Genomic DNA, 15,000 nt, shown 5'->3' on the forward strand with positions numbered 1-15,000 from the left:
GCTATAAATTGGCAGTAAAGTAATTTAGAAGACAATATGCACCTGTGAAAATTTCATTTCAATTTCGCTAAATGCTATTAAAGGCTTCGTGAAAAGTTGACGAAGAGCTTCGTGGAAATGTGATGAGATTTCTTGCATCTGATCAGGGTTTTTTTAACTTTGGTTGAAGCTCCTCGTGATTGTAACTCCCATTGACTTTTGATGACTCTCCAGTCTGGAATAGAACAAGTAAATTAAATAAATGAGTCAATAGCGATAAAGGAAGTTTTTGGCATTCGATTCGATAGCTGATAACGAGCTTAGCCAGGGGGACTCGAACTCATGTAAAGCTTTGACATAAATGTGATTCTGAACTTCTAACCAGTGCAATATTCTAGTTTTACAAATTAAATGTTTTTGTTTTAGTAACTACTACTACTACCACTACCACTACCGCTACCACTACCGCTACTCCTACCGCTACCGCTACTACTACTACGACGACGACGACGACGACGACGACGACGACGACGACGACGACGACGACGACGACGACGACGACGACGACTACTACTACTACCGGTCACGGTGGTAATTGAACTTCTGGTCGTGCAATTTTTGGTCGGAAATCATACTTGTGATTTCAAATTGAACTCGCACTGCGCGCTCGTTCGATTTTGAAATCACATGGATGATTTCAGACCAAATTGCACTCCTTTCAGTTCAATTACCATTATAAATCAAACATTACTAAACGTAGAGGAGTCCTGGCTCGAAAAGAAACAGCGTTTCTCAGCCTTTATAACACCCAGTATATAGATCTAAACATATTTCGTTTATAGAATTGAAGTGCTAATGGCTAATACTTGACTGCTAATCGCTTGAAATCAATGCTGAGGCCTAAATACTGTAAAAGCAACGCCGAACCCAGAGAAGCTGTTTCATGTTTACCTAAAGCTTTTTCTTCCTTTTCAGCGGTTAACGTTTGGTGGTCTCAAAAACGATTGTCAAAATTAAATCGTGTAGCTTTTGGTCCAAGGTACCTTTAACAATTGTTAATATTTACCTCCAAGGTGATTTCTTCAGCTCTAAGGATTGTCCCCTTGTCTCTGTTTTGTTTATTTGTCTTTAGAATCTTTCCTATCTCGCTTAACATGCCCTTTACTTCTTCCTTGAGTGCCAACATAGCAGCCATTTGATCAGCATTTACGGGATCAGGCGCCCTATTCGGGAGTCTTCGTCGAGCCCAGTAACGACTAATTAATTCTCGGACGACAGTCTAGAACACAGAGAGAACAAAAAGGCTCTTTAATTTTCCCTGTGATAAGGGCCCGTGATAAGTTGAAAGTAAATGTTAGAAAAACCATCATTGCCGGTAGTGACCTGCTAAGCAATCGATCATTTCCCCGCGAAAGAAGAGCTCCAGAAGAAGGGACTAGGCTTCGCGCACTGGCCACACCTCGGTTTTTTTGGAAAGGTAATTAAAATGAACAGCTTCGGCGGCTTGCTACTTGAGTTTGAGGCGATATTGAAAATACTTTGAGCCCTCTGTTTTTTAAAACTGCTGCCTTGGGCTGAGTATCAGGTTATGTGTTTGAAAAATTAGAAATAATTTTTACATTCGAGACGCTCCAAGAATGTTTGCCTGTTGTCAGTTTGTCAGAACTGCCTCCAGGAATTAATATTTCCTCTTGGTGTTCTTGCCTTAACGATATATATGACCCTTGATCAAAAGGGGCATCGGTCAAGTACACCCGAGTGATACTGGAACACTAAAGACTTTGGGAAAGTACTGGACACAAGCGCGGGTCAACTTGATTTAGAAGTTAGAATTTAGATGTGTTTTCTCGGCTAAAACAATCCTCAGCAGCGTGAATTACGATCAGTTAACATCAAATGGTGAACAACATGACATTCAAGAACTGCTGAACTTCTGCAAACACCAATATCAAACAACTCGAGCAGGGAGACTTCAAGTAAATAAAGCTGTTTAGTTGTCTAGCGAGTTGCCGGATCGGATTTTGGATTTGGAGCCACAAAGCTTGGAATTCTGGCGTCGGATTTATTCCCTTGCGGTGATTACTCACAAGTAAGTAGCTTTTTTCGATTCTTTTAGTTTGAAAAACTAGTTTAGATGTGTGTGGTGGCCAAAGCCGAGCATACACGTTTGAGTTGGCCACCACAACAAACTATTGTAGCTTTGAAAACTAAAGAATTATTACATCTGTTATCGTGATAACTATAATTTACCGTTTAGTTATTTAATTATTCAATACCGGGTACGTATTCAATGGAACCTAATTTTCATTACTTTTTATCGATACATCTCTTTTGTAAATAGAGTGAAATAAAATGAAGTATGAAAGATGCAATGAGATAGAAGTAAGCCTCAAGTTGCTTTAATTAATGCAAGAAAAAAAAAAACGTGTTAGGAACAAAGTCCGTGCGTCTAAGTTGCACGTGCGTTCTTCTTTCTGATACATTTCCTTGCTGTCTTAAAAATCATTGGTTGGGGTCATTCTTGAGAGAAAGACAGTGTAAAACTACTGCTGACACTACTCTAGTGTCAACTCTCTGGTGTTTTGAATTCCTAGGGGAACACTGAACAAAAAAACATGATTTAACACTGGTGTAAACTCTCTAAATGCGACCAAAACAATCACTGTAAAAAGGATGCACGTTTCCTATCCTTCTTATTCGTTATCATGGTGTAGCAAAAATAAAAAACAAACAAACAAAACAGCAAACATGTAATCAAAGGAAGGGTTGCGCTCCTTGCCTCTTTGATCATGTTGGTGATAAGAAGGAGAATGTTGTGCCTACACATTTAACTGGCAGCCGGTCAAGGTTCTGAAACCACTAGGCAGTTACCATTGGCCCAATTCTTTCACAGACTGCAGCGAAATTAATTGCACCCAAATCTTAGCGACTGTAGAGAAGTTTACTGTTTCGTGTCCAAATTTGTAGCGAATTGAAGGAAAGGTATTCATCAGAATTGCTGAAGCTTAGGCGAATAGTTTTAAATCGGGTGTCCAGTCTGAAATTCTGTTAATCATGGCTGTTGTAATTGGGTGAATGGGCTTAACACTTTGAAATGCAGTGACATTGTATATTATAAAATAATTAGGATAGTACCTGCACTCTCATTGGTCAATAGCTGTGTTTAGATGAGTATGGAAACACGACTGTGACATCACACGAATTTTGATTGCTTATGTATTGTCAAACGCGTTTTGATTGGTTGGTAGGAAATATGAGTGTGTATCAAGAAAATCTGTTTCAATCAAGAAGTAAAAAAACCAGCATTTTCCCTCATTTGTCGAATTATCTTTGCAAAATATTTTATAAAAGCGATAGAGGACTTTTTTCCGTGTTTCCATAGCCTCATCTAAACACTCGTGGGAGTTTGGAGAATTCGAGACAGTTATGCAAACTCTCGACTGCGTCTCCGGTTTGCATAACTGTCGAGAATTCTCCCAACTCCCCCGAGTGTTTAGATGATGCTATGGAAACACGGAAAACGTCCTCTATTGCTTAAAGAGAACAGGGTTGGCGCAGTGGCGCATTTACATTCCACCAGTTTGGCCGGGGTTCGATTCCCGGAATCAACATTAAGATTGTGTGTTGTAGTTGTTGGTTCTCTTCACCACTCCAAGAGTGTTTTGACGTGTTCGCCAGTTCTCCCTTTAAATGTGAAAAATGAAACAACAATGATACATTTATTTCATCTGCTATAACGTCTGTGATTTAGACTGATAATCTAACTCAAAGCATGCTATTTGGTGATTTGAAAACTTAGAAAAGCACTTTGACTAGTTCCCCAATAGAAACTTTCGTCATGGTGCCTCTTCGCGTATCCGTGTCTTCCACGGTTTCGTTTACTTATTACTTAATTATTACCTGGTATAGTTGCTTCTTTTGTTCTGCAATAGTGCTTCGCTGTTCATAAACCCGGAATTGCCGCTGTTTAAAAAAAAAAGGTGTATTACATAAGAAAAAGGGGACAATTGGAAGGGAGATTGGAACGTACACATATTTGTGCAGGGGCCCGTTTCTCGAAAGTCTCGAAAACGTTTCGGGCCCGAAAAGACATTTATGAACCTGCCAACTGCTTGTTCAGGGAAGCCGATCTTTTAGCAAGTTTTCAAGGTAACTAAACGCAAACTGACTGTGAAGTTTGATGTCTGAAATCGTCTTCGTCCTTGAGGTACAGAGGGAATTGTGACACCCGGAAATGGTCCGTAAAGTTTCGGGACTTTTGAGAAACGGGCCCCTGCAGATCCGTCCTTGGAGGAACCATGCCCAGTATCGCCCTAAATATAGATGACAATGGCGTTCATGCAATGGTAGTTGAAGTGACTGTTGAAGTCAGCCTGTTTTGTCTAGAAGTACTTAGGCCATGAAACTTGTGATTGCTTTCTGATGTACGTTGCCATTTGAGAAAAGCACCAAGTGTTGTTTGAATATGATGATTGATCGATTGATTGATGAACAGATTTATGGTGAAAAGTTAATTTTTTCACGAGGTTCCTATGGTGTTTTGGTATTTTTCTTGTTTCTTTTTTTTTTTCACACAAATCCATAACATCGCTGCCTATGGTTACGAACGGATACCAACAAAAGATAAGGATAACAATATTGTAGCCCTCGTTTGCTGTTACCTCAACCATACGTCGTTCTTAGAAGTTATATCACCATTGTGACCAGGAGCCCATAAACCCAATACTATAGGTCTGAAACGGCATTTTCACAGATCAAGCTATTTTTAATACTATGGGTAATAATTTCTCATGCAAGGCTTGTGATTTGCTCGAAAGGTCTGGTTTTGCGGGAAAATCAATCGAGAAATAGCTCGGTCTGTAAAAATGCCGTTCCACAAATACAATGATTCAAGTTGTACGCTCCGAGTCAATCACATGGGCACCTGCTGTGAACTTTAACATACCCAGATAAACATGATTAAAAAGGTGTTTTACAGATATGTCCAAGGTCAATAATCATTGATATTAGCAAAGTCTATGGAAGCCGTAAATTAGGCACGCAACAATATAAGAAGGTGTATCAATTGACATGTTGTCATAAGAAAAGGTGCTAAATATCAAATCGTCAACAAGCTTGCGTTTGTTGCTTGTATTCATGTTTGCGCATGCGTGTACCCACTGTAATATCCAATCAGATTTCGCTACGTCCTATGTTTGCATCTGTGTGTACCCACTCTAACGGCCCATCGGTTCTCGCCACGTCCTATGAACCAGCCTTTTTGCTTACGATTACTCACGTTAACGCAGCAAGGAAGCCTGTTAGGGACTCCAAAACACTTCTTAGTCAGCCTGCAAGCCAACCTCACAACACTCTTAGGGGATGGAATGAGATTCATAGGAGGTGGCAGAGTGGCAACTCCATCTCCAATGTAATCAGCCCACAACTGAGCTCGAGCAAACTTGTATTCGGTTTCAATATTGTCCTACAAGGAAAATAATGACAGGTTTATTTTAATTATGAATAAGTTATATCTAGTGTAATTTATACATTATAATAATAACAGTAACAACTTTATTTTAAGTGTCAATAGATTTAGCACAAGAGCACTAATTGGGGACACTAACGAAAGTAGAGAGGTTTTCAATTGAGTGTCGAAAGTAATTAGATAATTACTTTGGTTTATGATTACTTCACTCAGTGATTGTTTCAAATCAGAAGTGAAACCAAAACCAATCGTGGCTCACGCGTGCACATTTTCCCGGGCTTTGTGTCGGCTACGTGTAATTACTTCGAGTTTTGATTGGTTTGCCGGATTGTCTCAGTCCTTTTTGATTGGCCAAAGTAATTACTTTGGTTTTGGTTTTACGACACTCAATTGAAACTCGCTCTAACTCAAATCAAATCAAATCAAATATTTTTGTTTTTATGGAGAGGGGAAAACCGGAGTACCCGGAGAAAAACCTCACGGTGCAGAGTAGAGAACCAACAAACTCAACCCACATATGACGCTGAGTCTGGGACTCGAACCCAGGCCACATCGGTGAGAGGCGAGTGCTCTCACCACTGCCCCAACCAAGGTCCTTAAAAAATCTTGTGATTGCGCGCGTAGAAAGAAACCTAATCCAAATAATCGTACGGTAACGGAATTCTGAAAGTCATCTAGATAAAAGCAAGTCTGGTGGAGCGCAATAAAATTTCATGAAGTGAAGAAAAGTGAGGAGTAACTGCATCGAGTGTTCAAACAATCACTATTCCTTTTGACACATCCATGCTTATTTCGCTCTCAACATCCGTTAATGAGTCCAATCAAGTTAAATCAATTCACGTTAAAACAATGTCAAGTTAAATTAACAGCAATTCACCGAAGGGAGGTGACTCATGAACGGCTCGGTAAATATCCACCACTAGCCACGGACACGGAGATGAGGAATGGTAGAGGTAAGCTGTTTTAGTATATGCTAAAACAGTGACATAATATAGCACAAAATTAAAAAGATGATTTTAACTCATTTCACCATTCCCGCAACGATTATCATATTTTCGGGCGCAAATCCCGCGCGAATTGCTAGTAGGGGATTAGTTAACAACTATTCATCGAAGTGGAGGTGGCTAGCGGTGGATATTTACCGAGCCGCGAAGCGGCGAGGTAAATATCCAACGCTAGCCACCGACACTGGGGTGAATAGTTGTTTTAGTATATACTAAAACAGTGAGATAATATACAGCACAAAAAAATTAATTTGGATGTTTTCTTCACTTGTCACGGATGCAAATTGGGACGCCATTTTTTCCCGAGTTGCTCAGAGGTAAATAGCACAGGATATTCGGAGTTTGACGAGCCAATCAGCGCTCGCGTTCAACGCTATCCACTGTTTTAGTATATACTTATAAAGGATATTCGGAGTTTGAGTAGCCAATCAGCGCGCATCTTCAACGCTATCCATTGTTTTGCTAATACTAACAGATACAAAATATTGTCGATATGTGCACAGTGATCAAAGTAAACGAAGCTTTCGTGTTGGTCATTGTGCTATTTGAATAACTAGAGAGGTTCAAAATGTACATGTGGAAATAGTAACGGATACAAAATGTCGGTGCCGATTTTTTAGAGCGACTTTCTTATGACCTTGAAAAAGTGTTCACAATTTGTTTCACGGACCAATGTTTGGCAAGATTAAAACAAAGCTCTTCCTTATTCCCGCCAAGGAAACTCCTAATATGGGCAGTAAACAGTTCGATTGCCCAATAACATTACTGCATTTTAAATGACGTCAATGTGTGATGCCGATCGCTTTCCAGAAAGTTCCATGGAGAGATGACGTTGTTTTGCATCCTCGTTCGCTAAGCCAATGAAAATTCGCTCTGGTTTGTTTTTGTTCGATACGCCAATTAAATGTTTTGTATTTTTGTTTACGTTCTGTTTTTACATTGATTTTCAAGGTCATATGAAAGTTGCTCTATTTGAATAACTAAAGAGGCTCAAAATGTAAATGTGGAAATAGTAACGGATACAAAACGTCGGTGCCGATTTTTTAATCCGGGTAGTCACTGTAGCTCTTACCTCAACACGCTGGTACGAATTGCTCATCATAGCAATCAACATATTGAGGAGCACAATAAGTGAGGCCGCATGATAAAGTGTAAACAGGATTGCTGTCCATATCTGAATCAGACTCTGGTCCTTGAACACACCCAGACTGTCCAATGTTATCATGTCCAAACTCGCCCACATCAGCGTCACCATAGTTTCAATCAAACTGAAAGTCAAAATATTACGCAAATGTAACAGATTTTGTCTCCTCTGTACAATCGAGAACGCAGACAAGGCTAGAGGTCAGCCGAGCCCATTGCACTTTTTCCACATTAATTGTTACTGCTATACACCACTTTCACCTTAAATGGTGACTACTTTTACATCTTTTGTCTTTATGTTAATTATACCTATTGCCCTCATTTTGAAACAAAAATTGGGGTTTTACCGTGAACTAGCCTGTTAGAGCGAAGTGACTATAACAGCGTTAAATGACTTCCTCCAAAATCTGTCAACTACCTCGTTATTAAGCTCGTCAAGCTGTAGGTCTTTACACGACTTAAAATTACAAACTTAAAGGCTGACCGTAAAATGGCATATATCAACCCGAACTACATTAAAGAGCTACTATGTTAAAAAAAAAATCACTTCCTTTTTTTTCTTTAGATTTTGAAAGTGTGTTTGCTTAACACTTGACTGGCATAATTCTGAGCTTTGATTTCAACTTCAAAGGCTGTTTACTTTGAGTGTAAGTTTTGGACTTAATGGTCCGCCATTACTCACGTTCAAAACTGACCGATTGGACTTCAGAGGGTGGGATCTAGGCAGGAACCAATGAGTAGGAGCTTTCCTCTCCCATGCATACAAGCCCTATGGGTCAACCTTTGCGCTCATCTTTCTATTTTTGGAACATCGAGTTCTTCGGCTCTGCACGCACTGTTCAGAATGACCACTCCTGGCCTAAGTTGTTAGAAGGGTGGATAGCGCAATCCAACGGATAAATCGCTATCCACTGGATAACTCAATTGGTTTTGCTAATGTTTATCGCTGATTAGTGATTTATCTGCTGGATAGTGATTTATCTGCTGGACGGCGTTATCCACCTTTTGAACTATCGAGGCCTGATCTAGGGAAAAATGACGTCATTTACTCCTGGCGTAAAATGCAGTTTATTATATATGCAAAACGCTAGTTTAAAAGTCTGAAAGCCCGAAACTCCCGTGCTGCTTATTAATTCAACCATGTACACTCTTATTGCATTCTTAAACTAGTCAGTCTTTGACGGCATTTTCTCCTAGATCCAGCTCTCTCAAGATCATTAAAAAGGAAAATTCCAATGAAAATATACAGGTGACTTTTTAAATCAAGGCTTAAGACTTGGGTCACTTAGTGTTTAGTTAACATAGGCCGTGTTTTCACGACAGCCGTTGTCTCGCTTATCACTCCTGAACGTAGTTTATTTGCTGACTTCGTTAAGCGACTTAAAAATAATACGCGTTTTCACTGGTAAGATTAAATGAGGAGAGAGCATGTGCCAATACAGTAATAAATGGTATAACAATAGCACGCCTGTTGTATTTACGATTTCAATAACCGCAAGCGACTCCTAATTGGCCGTAAGTAATTATCAACTCGCTTAAGCTACCTGGTTTGGTGACTTAAATTTAATGAGGATTCTGTTGAAATTTGCCGACTCGCTTAACCTTTGAACGAGTTGGAGAAAGGACCTGTTTTCACGGAATTTTCGCCTGTCACTCACTAAGCGACCTGAAAAACCGCTCGTGAAAACACGGCCATAGTTTTGGAATCCAAAGAAAAAGAATAATTGATTTTTTGGTCGTAATAGCTTTTTAAAGGGGCTAGGTCACGCTATTTTAGGTAATTTTGTTTAATTTTGTTAATTATGAGCTCTAAACGTCAAATTGGCAGAGCAAGAGTCTTTCGTTTGCAAAATCACGGCCACATAACAACTGAGAATGATTTCCCAGCTTTGTAAATGACATTTTGATACAGACTGATATAAATTTGAAAAAAGGTGGGTCGACGTTTTTCAAATTTACTCAAATTCAATCCATTTCAATCCTCTCCAGTTTTGTCCATCCATGTCCCTTCTTGGCCTCCCTGTGTTTTGTTAGAGTTCTTCTATAGTTTTGAACAGTTATTTTGATATTTTAGTTAATTCTATGACCATTCGATCAGTGCCAAAATTGCCTAAAATTGCGTGACCTAGCCCCTTTAAGGAAGCCTTATAAATTTAGGTAATAGACTGAATGCATAAATGGCGGTCAAATAAAATATAGTTTTGTTTATGTGCTAATTAGCCTCACTAGCCTCGTTTGCATGGACAAAATACAAAAGAAATGTTGCTTGAGAGCGAGGCTAGTGAGTCTCATGACCACATAAACAAAAGAATATATTTTTGGCCCCCATTTATGCATTCGGTCAATAGCCAAATGAAATCGTAGTTTCTCGTAAACCGTTTCGTCTCCTCTCATCCCAAAAGCCAGTGCGCTCCCAGGTAATACGCACGCGCGAATACACCATATGCTCTTTACCGTTGTCATGATCACCATTTTAAAAATCTCGTCCCCAGAGCCAACGTGTCTTTTGGTCAGCGCCAAAACACAGAGCTCTGGAATAATCAAATTTCAAAACTGGGTTGATTGGCTAATTGATTCATCAAACCGGCTGCTCATGCGTAAACTACCGAGTGTAAAATAGCTTGTAATTTACGAATATGGCGCAAAAATATCCAACTAAACTTGTAATCACGAAGATTTGCCGCTGCTGTTGTAAACCCTCGAGTTCTAATGATCGCCCCATTTCACTTTTCGGTGACACCGGAACTCCTAAAATCTTGGAGTTCCGGAAATTGATTATTCCAGAGCTCCGTGTCTTGGCGCTGACCGAAAGATACGTGGGCTCTGGGAACGAGAGCCTGCAACAAGGGACGAAAATGTCACCAAAAAACATCAATTTTGTCTTACCTGTGATATCCTTTGCTTAGCAAATCTTGTATAGGATCAGTTGTGTTTCTCTGTGGTCTAACGTGGCCATACGCCTCAAACGACGACGAATACAGCATAGTCATGCCAACGGAAAATGATATTAACATCACAATGCTGATAAAAGCAAATTGGAAAATAACACGAACCATTCTACTAAGGCTAAGCTGCAAGAGACCCAAATAACGGCTGATCTGGCACAGGTATACCAACCGGAAGAAGCTGGCTATGACTCCCATAGCGTACAGTCCGTCAGCTGTACTCAGAATATACTGATCGGTCGTGCTGTCAATGTCACTAAAATGTTCCACTATTGCACGTGAAAACCAAACTAAATAAGCGCCGAGGATGAGAAGTATCATTCCCATATCCATCCAATTCCAACCACTTGACAAGTATCTTAATATTCCGTCGTGACGTACTTGTTTGCACTCACCCCAAGCTATTCCGAGAATCCACATGAAAATAATCCACTCCAAGACAGATGGTATGTTTCCAAAGCGAATTTCGAATTTTTTGTGAGACGAAGCGGCAAGGAGGGATAGGAAAATTACGAAGGAAGCGGTGTGGTTGACAAATTTTATGAACGGCCTTTTGATCTTTTGGCTTATTCGTAGAAATGGACAGAAAAAATACAGAATAGCCATGAAGGGACAGATCACAACTTGGAATATGACGTAGAAGATACGAAAAGTGATCCCACGCGTGCGCCAAAACGGAACACCGCCGAACACGCAGCTCATCAGAAGATGCTGGCAGAATGGATGAGCAACAAACTGAAAAACAAGAATGTAAGGAAACAAATGATAAGTTGCCCAAATTTAACAAATAGTAAACGGTTCAGCCTGTACTATCGAGTTATAGTTACACGCGGGAGGTTGCTAAGCACGACAGAAGCGTGAAGGCGCCTGCAAACGAGAAAACATTGTTTCCTGAAATGTTTCCTCGGCGCGCAAGCAAATTTTTCTTCCGCAACAAAGGCTTCCTGGGGCCGCAAACAGGGAAACATTTTCTTCGGCAACATTGTTTCCTCATTTGGGAGCGCCTAAAGAGTCGCTCGAGGTGATAGTCTCCAGAGTGAAACGGTAACTCAATAGTACACGCTGAACCGTTTCTTATTTGTTTTATAACATATTTAAAACATCTTGTGACAGTTTGTGACACTCCTTTGTCTTCTTGGAATGCCTCTTGCTCACTACTGAACTCGTCGCGCTAGCTTTCACTTAGACTTGCAAATCGCTTTGCCGGTGTTTCGGGTAAAATGCCTGCGAACGAGTTTAAACTCTTTTTTTCATATAGCTTCGACGAAATTTCAGCTTTTTCGCCGGTAGACTGGTCGGTGTTTATTGGAGGAAAAAGCATTTTCCGGCGCACGCGTCAGTTTTATCGCCACGTGAAAAGAGCGCGGTCACTGAGTGTTGCTGATGATCTTATACTGAACTAAAATTAAGGATTACTGATACGAGATCTTAAATTGTATCTACCACTCCTGAATTTTTAATTGTCCATAAGAGACAATTGCTTGAATTGTTCAGTGAAGCGCGAGGATCACTTCCACATTTGTTTTAAACTAGGCTTAGTTGACAGTTGTCACGCCATACTGGAATTTTCAATGTCGAAATGGTATATTCTCGCTATTGTAATGATGAGTGTTTTTTCTCATTCTTCTTGTTGGTGATGAATTGTGCCATTATGTCGCCACGTTTTGATCATAGAGTATCAAGCCAGTATCAAAAGTACCATAATACTCCTTGTTTGTCCCTCCAGAATTTTGCATAAATTTGAATAACAATACTTTGTACATCCTTAGCCTTGTACTTATGTTTCTAGACAAAGGATTTTTCACATGAATGTGAGGCTTAGGATGTACATTGCCATTTATGCAAAGGGTCTATTGTTCCCGGTTTCTCTTGGAATCATCATAAGTCCCAAGACAAAAAATAAAAACAATGCTTGTGCAAAACTTTGGAGGTACAAACAAAGAGTATTATGGTATTTTTGATACTGGCTAATAAGCCATCTTCGAAATATCAATATCCAACGTGATAGGGAGGCAAAGACTAGGACAAAAACAATAGAAACAAGTTGCAATGAATGTCAGAGATATAGAGGGTATTACATGGCCGCACGAAGATGCGAAATTTCTCTTCAAGTGTTGAAAATATTTAACGACTGAGCGCAGCGAACGAGTGAAATATTTTTCAACACGAGAAGAGAAATTTCGTATCTCCAAGCGGCCATGTAATATTCTATTTATTATATAAACACCAATGAAACACTAAATCATTCACGAAAGGCGCGATTTTCAAATGTAACCATAGCAACAGTGATCTTTTCACGTGTGAAGATATCATGTTTTCGCGCGAAAGCTCACTTGGTATTTCATTGGTGTTCCTATAATAAATTAATATATCATCCACTTCCCTTTGTCGTTGTCTCCTAAACCTCTCTTTCAAGCTGAATTTTCATATATCGAAAGTGGCCGTATTACGTTGAAAAAAAGAGAGCCTTGAAGGTTTGTTTCATTAGAAAGTCCTCAGGCAATGACTTAAAATGTAAGCAAATAAGGACGGTTGTTTCCCAATAGATTTTGTTTTTGTTCCCCTGTTGCCCAGTTATGTTAGCCACGTTTCCTAATTCCCCAAAACTTCTGGGAGACTCTCATGTAATGAAAAAGGCAGATCGCTAGGATAGAGCGTTTTCACTCACGTGACCAGTAGCCATATTGGATTACTGAAACAAAAGAAAGTACTTGCATAAAAAGAGATTTCAAATCCCAGAGGATTAGTTTGGTACACCATCATGGCCGCCATTCCTTTGTTTTGGAACACCAACATAGCCGCCGTGACGTCATGTGAAAACGCTCTATAGCGTTAGCCTGCGTGGCAGGCGCTAGAAAAGGGAAAGGAAATTAAGCGAAAGCGCGCGCGCGAAGCGAGGGGAGTCCCCAGTCCCCTCCCGTTTTCCCTCCCTCTTCCTCGGCCTTCTAATGCCTGCCACATAGGCTAGATATCCTTGCGAAGTAATGCAACGCCTTTGCGGCATGCTAGTCCCAAAAGCTTAGTAAATAAAAATGCTAGGAAGCGAACACTGAATATCTCAATTTTCGGAAACAACTACTACTAAGACCACTGTATAAGATCTTTGATAAGTAAATATATGCTCGTTACGTTTGAAAACGGCAACTTTTTACATGATGTAACGGTGATTATGGGTGGTTCCACAGGTGAAGCAATCATACTATAAAGAGGTAGCCGTGATCATTTAGGATCGAGACAAGTAGTAAATGACAGCTACTTCTACTGAGGTAACGATAATGAAAGAATGGCAAAGACACATTCTTTTGTGTCTTTTGTCACATTCTTTTGTGTATATATGGCAAAGACACATTCAGAATTGTTGTGTTAATTGTTACTTTCACTTTACAGTGCCCCCAATTAGTGCTCCAGCGCTAAATCTACTAGACACTTAAATACAGTTCCTTTCTTTCCTTTCCTTTCCCTCTCAGTGCGGGAAACTTCGCAAAATGTGAAGACGATGCTTGATTGCGCAGCATAGATACAGGTGAATGCCTCTTTTTCTCTTATGAATCGATAACATGTTCAGATGTTCAGAACCTGTCGATCGCATGACGTGCGCAGTGCTTCTGTTTGTAAACAGCACCCACCCTATTTTGGTACAAGAAAACAAAATGTTGTGTGCACAAATGCAAGACGGGTAGTTGTCCTTTTCCCAGTTGTTAGTTTCCTTCTGTCTTTCGAGAGCAATGAAGGAAATTGATATTTGAGTCGAAACTGGTAATGATATTTTGGCAGCTGTCCGTTTGGAATGCCTTGGACATGGTAGAGTTTTGATATAGATCGTTTTCACGTGACGTCATCATTTTCTAAAATCCAAAACTAAAGAGCCACGAAAGTTTTTATCCTCACCAGGCATAAGAGGCGGTAAATTTGTATCCATTTGCAATTTTAAAGCTCAATAGCGTGCTTCGTTTGGAAACCAGAGCATTTTGAATTTCTGAGTTATAGCGGTGCGTGACATGAGGCGACGATCAAGTTTATTGAGAAATATATATTTATCTCATGGTTTTGAGCCTTTTTAGAATTTAAAGCATTAGGAAAAGTGCTTAAGTAAATAGCTGTCTGTTCAGTACAGATGATCACTCGCCTAGATAGCCAAAGTAAGTAACAGATGTTGGCACTATTTTCCGGCCGCCATATTGGTGCACCACAGATGTGCACCAACATGGCGTTTTCATACTGGGCTCTGTAAATTTCTGCGAAACATTTCGACGAATATCTGAAGTTTGGGGAAACGCACAGGCCTAAAACGTGGAGAAGTGTCTTCTTCATTTATCTTCTACAACATCACGAATTCTTGACTTTTTCCACTGGATGGTTTTCGATTTATTTTTTTATTGCGTGACAGTGAAAACGATCTATAGATCGTTTTCACGTGACGTTATCATTTTCTAAAATCCAAAACTAAAGAGCCACGAAAGTT

At 39.9% G+C, this 15,000-nt stretch overlaps 1 protein-coding gene across 1 annotated transcript in view; it reads right to left on the reverse strand.

The window, feature by feature from the left end:
• Positions 1–15,000, reverse strand: part of LOC138056848 (short transient receptor potential channel 4-like) — a 24,323-nt gene that overhangs the window by 80 nt on the left and 9,243 nt on the right. Inside the window, exons 2-7 of the mRNA XM_068902763.1 lie at positions 10,480–11,273; positions 7,523–7,718; positions 5,258–5,443; positions 3,880–3,942; positions 1,046–1,258; positions 1–214 (exon numbers count right to left, since the gene is read on the reverse strand). The exon at positions 1–214 is cut by the window's left edge and continues 80 nt beyond it. Coding sequence (XP_068758864.1) covers positions 143–214; positions 1,046–1,258; positions 3,880–3,942; positions 5,258–5,443; positions 7,523–7,718; positions 10,480–11,273 — 1,524 coding nt within the window. The 3' untranslated portion in view covers positions 1–142. The remainder of the gene's footprint in view (positions 215–1,045; positions 1,259–3,879; positions 3,943–5,257; positions 5,444–7,522; positions 7,719–10,479; positions 11,274–15,000) is intronic.

This window comes from Montipora capricornis, chromosome 7, assembly GCF_036669925.1.
Source record: "Montipora capricornis isolate CH-2021 chromosome 7, ASM3666992v2, whole genome shotgun sequence".
NCBI classification, from domain to species: domain Eukaryota; kingdom Metazoa; phylum Cnidaria; class Anthozoa; order Scleractinia; family Acroporidae; genus Montipora; species Montipora capricornis.